We start from the raw sequence: 14,560 nt of genomic DNA on the forward strand, positions 1-14,560 counted from the left end.
ACCTTGGGGTCAGGGTTACAGTCATATATAATTTGTGTTTAGGTTTTGGGTCTTGACCTTGGGGTTAGGGTCACAGTCAAAGAAGATTTGTGTTTAGGTTTTGGTTCAAGTGTTTGCTTCTTTTGTTTCCTAAACCCCTTGATGGATATTTTTGGCAGAATCATTTTGAGACTGAAAGAATTAATTCTGCAGCATGCTCACTGCACCATTTCACCTAGTGGTCAAGGTCATGCATTTCACAACAATGCTTTGGTCATGGGATTAACATGATATTCCATGGCCTTCTTGGTGAACCTTTCAACATTTTGGGATGAAAATGTCCAGGTAGAGTAAAATATGGAAGCAGCAGCTTCCATTTAATATAACCATCCATTGTTCAAAACAACCCAAGTACCAACAACATGAGAGTGGACAACTGTGCAAGTAAACTGGTAAACTGATGGCAGTGACAAATTTGCCAGTAAACTTGTAAATCAATGGCAAATGACAAGTGTGCCGGTAAACTGGTAAACCATGGACATTATAAGGTACATGCAACTTGCCATTACTGATCACTGCCATCTTACTTCTGTCCATGTGGGTTTGAGTCTTGGGCTAATAGCCAGTGTGGGTATGTGAGAAAGCTTGTCAATAGTTTCCCATGGTTTGGTGTTTTTTACGGGGGCTTTCCATGGTTCCTCCTCCACTAGTTATACTGGCCACCATGTATATCCTATCTTGCACTGAGAAATGGTGTTAAACTCCAAAACAACAATGGTAACAGCAACTTAACCATTACCAAGTATGTGAAAACAACATTCTCCATGAAAAAATATAGAAAACAGCTACAGCCATTTAAAATTGATGCTCGAATTTCATAAAGTAATTATCGATCTTTATATTTTTCCAGTATGTTAATGGCATCTTAGACTTAGATTTTGAGGAAATCCTGGATTTTTGTCAGAGATTTGTATGATGGACTAAATAACATGCTATTTTATCAATGTATCTTTCAGAATCATGCTGACATGGAATGGAAATATGCTCGTTCCAAACTGTGGATGAGTTATTTTGATGAAGGGTCTACACTCCCACCCCCATTCAATCTTATCATCAGCCCAAAGGCCATATTCTACTTCCTGACAGCAGTCAAGGACATCATCTGCAAATGCTTGTCATCACAACCTGGACACAGACGGCGCCAAAAATCGTTTGATGGTAACATCAAGGTGTGGGCAAGAAATTAAGCTTTCAGCCTTGGGGTTGAGGATAGAGTGGAGTGGGAGACAAAGGGGGTTGATGGCAGGTGGGGTGGAGTGGGAGATAGAGGGGATTGATGGTAGGTGGGATGGAGTGGAAGATAGAGGGGGTTGATGGTAGGCAGGGTGGAGTGAGAAATAGAGTGGGCTGAGGGTAGGTTTGGTGGAGTGGGCAAGAGAGGGATTTGATGGTAGGTGGGGTGGAATGGGAGACAAAGGGGGTTGATGGTAGGTTGGGTGGAGAAGGAGATAGAGGGGGTTGATGGTAGGTGGGTTGGAGTGGGAGATAGAGGGGGTTGAGGGTTGGTTGGGTGGAGTGGGCAAGAGATGGGATTGAGGGTAGGTCGGGTGGAGTGGGAGATAGAGTGGGTTAATACTGACCAGTTGACAATCAAACATAATACTTATTCCCGAGTAGTCCTGGCTATCCAGGTGTAAAAACTGGAATGTACCAGGGATCTAGAGCATAATGGATGTGAAAATAAAGGTTTCAACTAAAATGATAGGACCTGTTGGCAAGTTGCCATACACAGTCACATTTTTATTTATTTTTCAAAGTCAGACAATGAACAAACTCAATACATTCAGTGATATTTTTATATACTTTATAACTTATTATAACAAATTATTTAACTTTTCAAAAATATAATCAGACAGCAATCAATAATCTGAGTTGTATATTTTTTATCCTATTTTCATCCTGGTCATTCAGTTAATAGTAACTGGTGAAATGGATTTTATATTGTCAACAGACTTGTGATCTGGATGTCAGTGAAATTCAAAATAATTCTGCAGACAATGTGTTGCATTGGATTTCACTATTTTATAAGTTTTATTGATGACTAAATTGTTCTGAAACAGAATCTGTCTTGAAATTTCATTGTCTTCAAATTCCATTGTCTTGAGATTTATTCCATGTAATATTTTGATAAAAATGACTCATGGGTATACATTGCATGAAAAGGACTACACATTACATAAAAAGTACTTCTGGGTATACATTGCATAAAAAGGACTACTGACTACTGGATATACATTGCATTAAAGGACTACTGGGTATACATTGCATAAAAGGACTACTGACTACTGGATATACATTGCATAAAAGGACTACTGACTACTGGATATACATTGCATAAAAAGGACTACTGACTAATGGGTATATATTGCATAAAAAGGACTACACATTACATGAAAAGGACTATTGACTACTGGGTACACATTGCCCTAAAGGACTACTGACTACTTGGTATACATTGCATAAAAAGGACTACACATTACATAAAAAGGACTACTAACTACTGGGTATACATTGTCTAAAGGGACTACTGACTACTGGGTATACATTGCCTAAAAGGACTATAGACTACTAGGTATACAGTGCATAAAAAGGACTACTGACTACTGGGTATACATTACATAAAAAGGACTACTGACTGCTGGGTATACATTACATAAAAGGGATTACTAACTACTGGGTTTACATTGCATAAAAAGGATTATTAACTACTGGGTATACATTACATAAAAAGGACTACTGACTACTGGGTATACATTGCATAAAAAGGTCTACTGACTACTGGGTATACATTACATAAAAAGGATTACTAACTACTGGGTATACATTGCATAAAAAGGACTATACATTACATAAAAGGACTACTGACTACTGGGTATACATTGCATAAAAAGGACTACTGACTACTGGGTATACATTACATAAAAAGGACTACACATTGCATAAAAAGGACTACTGACTACTGGGTATACATTGCATAAAAAGGACTACTGACTACTGGGTATACATTGCATAAAAGGACAACTGACTACTGGGTATACATTACATAAAAAGGACTACTGGGTATACATTGCACAAAAAGGACTACTGGGTTTACATTACATAAAAAGGATTACTGAGTATTCATTGCATGTAAAGGACTACTGGGTATACTTTGCATAAGAAAGACTATACATTGCATGAAAAGGACTACTGGGTATACATTGCACAAAAAGGACTACTGACTACTGGGTATACATTGCATAAAAGGACTACTGACTACTAGGTATACATTACATAAAAAGTACTACTGGGTATACATTGCACAAAAAAGACTACTGGATTTGCATTACATAAAAAGGATTACTGAGTATTCATTGCATATAAAGGACTACTGGGTATGCTTTGCATAAAAAGGACTATACATTGCATGAAAAGGACTACTGGGTATACATTGCACAAAAAGGACTACTGACTACTGGGTATACATTGCATAAAAGGACTACTGACAACTGGGTATACATTACATAAAAAGTACTACTGGGTATACATTGCACAAAAAGGACTACTGGATTTGCATTACATAAAAAGGATTACTGAGTATTCATTGCATATAAAGGACTACTGGGTATGCTTTGCATAAAAAGGACTATACATTGCATGAAAAGGACTACTGGGTATACATTCCACAAAAAGGACTACTGCATTTACATTACATAAAAAGGATTACTGAGTATTCATTGCATATAAAGGACTACTGGGTATACTTTGCATGAAAAGGACTATACATTGCATGAAAAGGACTACTGGGTATACATTGCATAAAACGACAACTGACAACTAGGTATAAATTACATAAAAAGGACTACTGGGTATACATTACATAAAAAGGACTACTAGGTATACATTGCACAAAAAGGACTGCTGTGTTTACATTACATAAAAAGGATTACTGAGTATTCACTGCATATAAAGGACTACTGGGTATACTTTGCATAAAAAGGACTATACATTGCATGAAAAGGACTACTGGGTATACTTTGTACAAAAAGGACTATACATTGCATGAAAAGGACTACTGAGTATTCATTGCATATAAAGGACTACTGGGTATTCTTTGCATAAAGAGGACTATACATTGCATGAAAAGGACTACTGGGTATACATTGCAAAAAAAGGACTACTGACTACTGGGTATACATTACATAAAACATTACTACTGGGTATACATTGCACAAAAAGGACTACTGGGTTTGCATTACATTAAAAGGATTACTGAGTATTCATTGCATATAAAGGACTACTGGGTATACTTTACATAAAAAGGACTACTGGGTATACATTAATGATAGATTACATAAAAAGGACTATACATTGCAAAAATAGAATGCATGTTTAGATAAAAATGATAATGGAATACTGTACATACTTATTTATAAGTCAAATCCAACTACAAATTGCACATATCCAGATCTGGCATTGCATAATGCACTGGCAGACCTTCATGTATTCAGTTTGATAGGAATAATCAGTAGATCAAACAAAATAGACCCATATTTGTTGGTCCACTATGTTACAGCTGATCAGGGTCTATGTTGTTTTAATGCAGAGGACAATGTGGATGTTGAATACAATCTTGAACTTGCTACCATACAGTAATATTTAATGCAGAGGACACTGTGGATGTTGAATGCAATCTTAAACTTGTTACCATACAGTAATAGTGAATGCAAAGGACAATGTGGATGTTGAATACAATCTTGAACTTGCTACCATACAGTAATAGTGAATACAAAATACAATGTGGATGTTGAATACAATCTTGAACTTGCTACCATACAGTAATAGTGAATACAAAATACAATGTGGATGATGAATACAATCTTCAACTTGTTACCATACAGTAATAGTGAATACAAAAGACAATGTAGATGTTGAATACAATCTTGAACTTGTTACCATATAGTAATAGTGAATTCAAAGGACAATGTGGATGTTGCACACAATCTTGAACTTGTTACCATACAGTAATAGTGAATACAAAATACAATGTGGATGTTGAATACAATCTTGAACTTGTTACCATACAGGAATAGTGAATACAAAATACAATGTGGATGTTGAATACAATCTTGAACTTGTTACCATACAGTAATAGTGAATACAAAATACAATGTGGATGTTGAATACAATCTTGAACTTGTTACCATACAGTAATAGTGAAAACAAAATACAATGTGGATGTTGAATACAATCTTGAACTTGTTACCATACAGTAATAGTGAATACAAAATACAATGTGGATGTTGAATACAATCTTGAACTTGCTATACAGTAATAGTGAATACAAAATACAATGTGGATGTTGAATACAATCTTGAACTTGCTACCATACAGTAATAGTGAATGCAAAGGACAATGTGGATGTTGAATACAATCTTGACTTGCTACCATACAGTAATAGTGAATACAAAATACAATGTGGATGTTGAATACAATCTTGAACTTGCTACCATACAGTAATAGTGAATACAAAATACAATGTGGATGATGAATACAATCTTCAACTTGTTACCATACAGTAATAGTGAATACAAAAGACAATGTAGATGTTGAATACAATCTTGAACTTGTTACCATGTAGTAATAGTGAATTCAAAGGACAATGTGGATGTTGCACACAATCTTGAACTTGTTACCATACAGTAATAGTGAATACAAAATACAATGTGGATGTTGAATACAATCTTGAACTTGTTACCATACAGGAATAGTGAATACAAAATACAATGTGGATGTATAATACAATCTTGAACTTGTTACCATACAGTAATAGTGAATACAAAATACAATGTGGATGTTGAATACAATCTTGAACTTGTTACCATACAGTAATAGTGAAAACAAAATACAATGTGGATGTTGAATACAATCTTGAACTTGTTACCATACAGTAATAGTGAATACAAAATACAATGTGGATGTTGAATACATTCTTGAACTTACTACCATACAGTAATAGTGAATACAAAATACAATGTGGATGTTGAATACAATCTTGAACTTGCTACCATACAGTAATAGTGAATTCAAAGGACAATGTGGATGTTGCACACAATCTTGAACTTGTTACCATACAATAATAGTGAATGCAAAGTTCAATGTGGATGATGAATACAATCTTGAATTTGCTACCATACAGTAATAGTGAATACAAAATACAATGTGGATGTTGAATACAATCTTGAACTTGCTACCATACAGTAATAGTGAATACAAAATACAATGTGGATGTTGAATACAATCTTGAACTTGCTACCATACAGTAATAGTGAATGCAAAGGACAATGTGGATGATGAATACAATCTTGAACTTGCTACCATACAGTAATAGTGAATACAAAAAACAATGTGGATGATGAATACAATCTTGAACTTGGTATATTACATCAATAGTGAATGCAAAGCAACATCAGAATGCTGGTATGGGAGTCACATATTATGCTGAATTACCGGGAGACTGTTTTATGGGTGAGACTGCCTTATCTGAAAACTACTGTATAGGGAGACTGTGTTTCAGGAAGACTGCCTTATAGGGACACTGCCTTACAGGAAGACTGCCTTATAGGGACACTGCCTTACAGGGAGACTGTCTTATAGGGACACTGCCTTAAGGGAGGCTGACTTGTAGGGAGACTTGACTTATAATGATGTGCTTGAGGGAATGCTGTACAGTATTTGTTAAAAAATCACTTTCTGTTTTATTGACTTCAGATTTACAAAATTTTCAGGTCCAGTAACTGTTTGCATAATAATTCAGATGTTAAACTTAATTAGTATTTAAAACTGAAATGGATGACTTAATGAGTATTTAAAATTGAAATGGATGACTTAATGATTATTTATAACTGAAATGGATGTCTTAATGAGTATTTAAAATTGAAATGGATTTCATGAGTATTTAAAACTTTAATGGATGACATAATGAGTATTTATAACTGAAATGGATGATTTAATATTTATAACTGAAGTGGATGACCTAATGAGTATCTATAACTGAAATGGATGACTTATTGAGTATTTACAATGGCATTTATAATGGAATCTGATTAAAACGGAGGTCTCTAAAATAACAGAGATCCAACAGGTACACTTATTCATCAGATAAAGCTTAGGGTTGCATATTAGGGAGAGTTGTCATTAGTAATGATCTGTTTCAAATGATGTTTTCTACTTTTAGAAAAATGAAAGTTGTAATTTGATTGATGCAACATGAATTATCGTATATATGTGGCCACTGTTCATTACTATTTTCTTGTTTCATAATTCAACAGAATACCTTTGCTTTCCATGCTCACTTTTTAAACTTTCACTTACATATGCAAGAACACTTGGAAAAGTCTGTCTTGTGGATGTGTTGGCCTTCTATGACTGACTGGTCCTCAATCTCTGGTTGCTTTATTTTCTAAAAATACATCAATTTATAAATAATTACATGGATTTCTGCACAGGATGGGTATCTTGTAGGAACACATGCTTTTCCTTAAATTTCCATGTCAGTATTACTGAGTGAGCCCATTCTTTGTTCACTCTTGGCAACATGCTACATTAAAACTGTCAATTTAAAGGGTTTGTGTGACACCATACATCTGTCTTGTTAAGTATATTAATATGATTAACATCACACCTGCCATGTGTACATCTGCCAATGGAAACACTTTAATATAATTACTGTACATACACATCTGTCCGACATCTGTCCTGGAAAGCATCTTGGTATAAATATAATCCCTCAGTACATCTGCCCATGGAAACATGTTAGTATAATTACATACACATCCATCCATATATCTGTCCTGGAAAGCATCTTTATATAAATAACTTCTCAGTACATCTGCCCATGGAAACATGTTAGTATAATTACTGTACACACATGTGTCCATACATCTGTCCTGGAATGCATCTTGGTATAAATAACCCCTTTGCACATCTGTAGAGGGAAACATTATAGTATAATTACTGAACACATCCATCCATAAATCTGTCCTGGAAAATATTATTAGATAGATTACTGTACACAAAATGCACTTGAAATAGGCATGTGAAATTAGCGGGTAAGTTTTTGTCCATATAAAGATGACCTGATTAGATTTGCACAATATGTTAATTAATATATAAAAAATTGGTACCAGTTTTTAGCTCATCTGGCCGGAAGTCCAAGTAAGCTTATGGTTTGGCTCCACATCCAATGTTCATTGTATGCTAAACATCCATCAGTAATTTCTTGTAACCAATTTGGAGTCCATAGTTCTATTCTGATTTTAATTAAATAGGTTTAAGTCATGAAAAGTACCAGTTTTTAGCTCATCTGGCCGGAAGTCCAAGTAAGCTTATGGTTTGGCTCCACATCCAATGTTCATTGTATGCTAAACATCCATCAGTAATTTCTTGTAACTAATTTGGAGTCCATAGTTCTATTCTGATTTTAATTAAATAGGCTTAAGTCATGAAAATATCATACAAGTTTGACAGTGAATGAGATCCATTTATATCACTGAGGTGATCGAGCATTTGATTGGCTGACCTTGTTACCACACTGGAGACCCGTTTTTCAGCTTAAGTTTTGATCAAACTTGGAATACTGCCTATATCATTAACATGTCAGATGTGTTTGATAATGAGTGTAATCCACTCACATTAATGCAGCTATCTAATGCAGCTGATTCTCTGAGCTTGTAACTACCACACTGGTGGTCATATTTATAATCAAGTTTTTACTAATCCTGTAAAATATGCTTCTATCATCAAGATCTTGGTAAAAGTTTGACAGTGAGCATGATGCATGCATATGGAACCGCTCCTGTGACCTAGTGGTTAGAGCGTCCGCCTCTGATGTAGGAAGTCATGGGTTCAATCCCCAGCCGAGTCATACCAAAGACTTACAAAAATGGTACTAACAGCTGCCTCGCTTGGCGCTCAGCATTAAGAAGTTAGTGTTAGGACTGGTCGGCATGGTGCCAGGATAATGTGACTGGGTGGGACATCATGCTACATGTCTGCGGCATGATGCCCCAGTGCTAGACATCAATATAAACTGTCACACTGCAGACATTGTAGCGATATGACTGAAAAATTGTTAAAGCTACGTTAAAAATCCAAAATATACACACACACAGAGACATCCATGCATATGAACCAGATGATCTTGTTTATGATTGACTGAGCCTGATACCACTCTGGAAGCCATATTTCAGTTCAGATTTTGATCCAATTTATCTTATGTCATCAAGATAATGGAAAGGTTCTGTCATTACCAAAATCCAGGAATGCTAATGAGGTAATCTTGCATCTAATTTGGCTGTATTTGTTACCTCTCTGGAGGCTATAGCTCTGATCAGATTTTAATCATGCTTATGTCATCAAGCTCTTGGACAAGTTCAGTAAAAGCAATATCTACTACTCATAATAATAAATGATCTTGCATCTAATTGGCTGAACCTGTTAATGCATCTGATTGGCTGAGCTTTTTAATGCATCTGATTGGCTGAGCTTGTTAATGCATTTGATTGGCTGAGCTTGTTAATGCATCCGGTTGTCCGAGTCTGTTAAGGCATCTGATTGGCTGAGCCTGTTACCACTCTGGAAGCCTCATTTCTGATTTGATCCTTATCAAGCATGGAATATGGGGTTATATAATAGGATATTGGATGGGTTTCAATAATGAATCCGTGTGGTAATTTTGTATCAGATAGGCTGAGCTTGTTATTACTATGGAAACCATGTTTTTGTTCCAGTTTTTATCAGACATGGAATCTATATTTATGTAATCAACATCTTGGACAAGTTCTGATAATGATTTAAATCCATGTATATTAATTAAGTGATCTTCCATGTGATTGACTGAACTTGTGTCCACTCTGGAAGCAATAGTGTTTTGATCTGATTTTGATTAATCTTCGAATACAGGCTTATATAATATTGATGATGTATTGATCCACATATATTGATTCATTAATGTACATGTATTTGGATGTTATTATGTTTTGTGTATCTCTTAAAAAAGTCCACTTTTCTTTCTGACTGACTTTAAGGAGCCAAAATGAGACATTGTCAACATTACCCTATACTGTTTTCTATACATGACAGTGTGGATTTTATTAGATCAGCTGACAGACAGGAGGATATTGGTGTTTCTGCTTGCACATAAATCTGTGTGCAATTGTTATCCATGTTGTGTTTCTCTTGCAAATATTTCCTTTTGTTTTAACACAGACTTTCAGAAACAGACAGACAGACATACAGCACTCTCATAATGCTATTCCATGGAGAGCATTATAATGAGGGAGTATCATACCATGTTAAATAGGATCCATGACTATGCATTATTGTTGTTGTTCTAGGGTTTAACGCCATGTTTCAGCACAAGACAGGTTATACATGGCGGCCAGTATAACTGGTGGAGGAAGAACCCTGGAAAACCCAGGGAAGAACCACCGACCCACGAGAAGCTACTGGCAGGCTTTCCCACGTACCCACGACTATGCATTATAACAGGAAACATGTTATAATGAAGGGTTTTACAGCCGGGGTGGGTGGGGGTAGGGTGGAGGTGCATCGTAAGGGCAGTATAAATTCAATCCAGTTTCATCTGAGAGTTCCTTGTGCACATCAGAACCATATTCTGAACCAATATGGATCAGTAATTTTAATGTTAACCGTTTTCTTCTAGCTTTTATGGTACCATAACACCTGAAAGGAAAAGGGACGCTTCATAAAAAGACATGAGCCCTATTACAGTAGTTCTAATTATCAAAAGAGACACAACAATACACTGTCTAAAGAAAAACACATACCTTTGACTCTGTTGAATATTACCCTAGGTTCTCATGTTGCTTTGAATGTGCTTTGTGACACTGTTGCTGATGTGTTAGTTGAGATGCCAAAGCTGAGTAAGTGCCATGATGGCTCATTTATTGGCACAAAGTCAGTGACTGTAAAGTACAGGTCTTATGACCTTGATGAAATAATTGAAATATACGACTTGATTCAGCAGTCAATCTCCATTTGTAGATAGCATGAATCTCTCCTGTAGGTAGTTGAATCTAGTACGAATCTCTTGTAAATAGTATGAAACTAGTATGAATCTCTCATGTAAATAGCATTAATCTTATAAGGATCTCACTTGTAGGTAGTATCAATCTTGTACAAATCTCACTTGTGTTTAGTATGACTTTAGTGTGATTGTAGGTCTTGTGAATATGTCTTTTAGTTAGTATGAATCAGGTGCGAATCTCTTGAAAATAATATGAATCTAGTATTAATATCTCATGTAAATAGCATTAATCTAGTATGAATCTCACTTGTATGTAGTATGAATCTAGTGTACATCTCACTGGTGTTTAGTATAACTTTAGCATGAGTGTAGGTAGTATGAATACAGCTGTTATTATGAATCTAGTATGAATCTCTTGTAAATAGCATGAATATAATATGAATTTATTTTGTAAATAGTAAGAATCTAGTATGAATCTCACTTTACTATTATTGTAGGTAGTATGAATATGTCTTTTAGTTAGTATGAATCTAGTATGAATCACTCTCATATGTAGTATGAAACTCTCTTGTAGGTAGCATGGATGTGCCAAAATTTGAAGTTTATATCTTTACTATGTTTTATCCATGAAATACTATCTAATAGCACTTATACAACTTCCTTAAAAATATTCAGTATAGACAGACAGAGGGAGAAAATGATTAGTAACAAAGAAAACAATCTTAGTGTATAAATGACACAATTATACTTAATTGTTTTCTCTATAAAAAATTCTGTTTTGAACCTCCTGTGAACAAAATCAACCATTTTTTTCAACAGATATGCAGATTGACTACACCTCTGAATTTCCAATGGGCAACAGTCATGTTCTTATCTAGGGTCCATGCAGAATTAAGACCATTGTCTTGTATATCAATACCGCCAATACTATAGTATCCACCAACCCCCCTGGCAGTTTGTATCACCCTTCAGTTAGTGTGGTTGATTTGAAAACAGAAGGCTTGAAGGATTTTGTTTTAAAATACAGAAAACTTAAGAAGAAGACAGTGTTAGGGTGCCATTGGTGACAATCAGGTTAGAAATTATAAATTAATGAATGAAATCACAATGTTCTGTGCATTTTTTAAAATATTCTACAGGCTTTTCTTGTTGGTTTTGAAAAAGACTTGATTAGAATGTTTCTTAGGACATGCTGTCAAAATTATGTCATGGGTGGTTCCCCTAGCAATGGTATGGCTTCCTTAGCAGCCATGAGTATCATTTGTTGGCTTTCCACCTTACTGACTCTCTCTCCTATCTCTCTCTCTTCATAAATATATATATATATATATATATATATAGAGAGAGAGAGAGAGAGAGAGATCAAGGACACTGACATAGCATTTAAAAGACACAAAAAAGGAATTTAAATTATCAGTACAAATATTATATATTGATGAAAGTTGGAAAATGCCACTGGGAAAATAACAAAGTTTCTATATATTTTGACCTAAAGCACAGTCGTCCTCTGTGAACAATGAAATACACTGTCTTGAACAAACATAAAAAGTGACACGCGTAGAACAATAAAATATTTACATTGTGGCATAGAGAACAAAATTATCCAGAATACTGAAAACATCTAAAATTAAGGAAGTTTTGTATTACAATAAATCATGTATTGTGCAGAGGATATTAACATGATATTTCGTAAGTGGTCGTTTGATATTAAATCTTTTAAATGAGTTGAGTAAGCAAAATATTCAAGTTACTCAGTGAGTGTCATAAATTTCATTTAAAATGAGCACATATGTGTTTATCACATGATAAAAATCATGATTTTGTTTAGTAAACTGCAACATAGGCTAGTGAATTGGCTTAGAAGTCCATTGAGGCATCTTGTATATTGAACCTTATGTGATAAATGCAGGTCTATGTTGAGAAAAGTAATTACCCCACCCCCATTACATTTTCCATGACATTGATGGATTTGCGTGTTAACAACAGTTTTAATGCTTTGTTTAGACACTTCTTTTGGATGTTGATAATAGACATGTAACACTTTCCATAACTGAGTTCTCTAGCAAATTTAATTTTCTATTTTATGCTTGATTATATTTATTTTCTATTTTTAGTTATTGGTACTTTGATTTTTTTATGTTGCAGACAAAGTGGAGTCTTTATTCTACTGGTAACACAGATGTAAGTAGTGACTGCAGCTACAAAATTAAAAAAACTAACTTGACAAAATTACCAAATGCAAATAGAGTTGCATGCGCAACATTGGTTTTAAAGTTTCCTTTTTTCAGATAGTTTATTTTAAGTGTGCCAAAAATTTAAAATAGTCTTTTGAAGCATTAATGATCTTCCTGCTTGGGTGATCTTTTATACTTAAAAGTAAGCATACTGCTTTAAAAATTGCAAATGTTGTCTTTACTTTAGGCCATTTTAGCTGTTGTCTTTACTTTAGGCCATTTCAGCTGTTATCTTTACTTTAGGCCATTTCAGCTGTTGTCTTTAGGCCATTTCAGTTGTTATCTTTACTTTAGGCCATTTCAGCTGTTGTCTTTACTTTAGGCCATTTCAGCTGTTGTCTTTACTTTAGGCCATTTCAGCTGTTGTCTTTACTTTAGGCCATTTCAGCTGTTATCTTTACTTTAGGCCATTTCAGCTGTTGTCTTTAGGCCATTTCAGCTGTTATCTTTACTTTAGGCCATTTCAGCTGTTGTCTTTAGGCTATTTCAGCTGTTGTCTTTACTTTAGGCCATTTCAGCTGTTATCTTTACTATAGTCAGTTTCTGCATGGACTAAAATGTATTGTGTAAGGTACTATGGCTATGGCTGGTATTAGATTTCTATTTTTGCAAACATTTTTAATTGCAAGGAGGGGGGAACTGGTAAAAATATAACTGTACCAGTTTACCCACAATGCCTTGCAGAAAATTATTCACAGTAACTACAAAAATAAAATGGACATTCATTTACCTGTTCAAAATAACTAAGGTTTCATTTTATCAAGGTTTGTAATTATCATTTTAAATTTAAAAAGGTTTATTTTATAGAGGAGTATACTTATTGGGCATTGTTAAAATGGACTTAATCAGTTTCAGAATATTTTCCATTATGTGATATTTTCATTGTGATACACTCTACACAAATTAAAAACAAAATATAGAAACCAGGTGACAAACACTGCTGCCACCTAAATGTAGCAAAATTTTTGCTGTTAGCAATTATATTTCCATTTCCATGGCAACTACTCTTGGTAAGTGGACATTTAACCCTACAGTATAATCACATCCAGCATTGCAAGGTATATAGTAAAATTAGAACTTTTCATGATAACATTTCATGGTTTGCAAGTAAATGGATGATTTTGTTTAGATACAATTTTATGGGGTCCCCTGTTTACCTTTGCAGAAAGCAGAAAGCAGAAAGGTCAATACTATTGTTTGTGGTAGGTTACATTTTGTGGAAATTGTTTGTCCAATAAGAATAGGATATTAAAAAATC

General features: G+C 34.7%; 1 protein-coding gene across 1 annotated transcript in view; it reads left to right on the forward strand.

Annotated features, from left to right (window-relative positions):
- LOC149797730 (transient-receptor-potential-like protein) overlaps nucleotides 1-14,560 on the forward strand; it is a 63,892-nt gene that overhangs the window by 20,055 nt on the left and 29,277 nt on the right. Inside the window, exon 5 of the mRNA XM_089960796.1 lies at nucleotides 996-1,208. Coding sequence (XP_089816922.1) covers nucleotides 996-1,208 — 213 coding nt within the window. The remainder of the gene's footprint in view (nucleotides 1-995; nucleotides 1,209-14,560) is intronic.

Source organism: Sinohyriopsis cumingii, chromosome 6 (genome assembly GCF_028554795.1).
Source record: "Sinohyriopsis cumingii isolate HCF-2022 chromosome 6, ASM2855479v2, whole genome shotgun sequence".
In the NCBI taxonomy this organism is placed as follows: Eukaryota; Metazoa; Mollusca; class Bivalvia; order Unionida; family Unionidae; genus Sinohyriopsis; species Sinohyriopsis cumingii.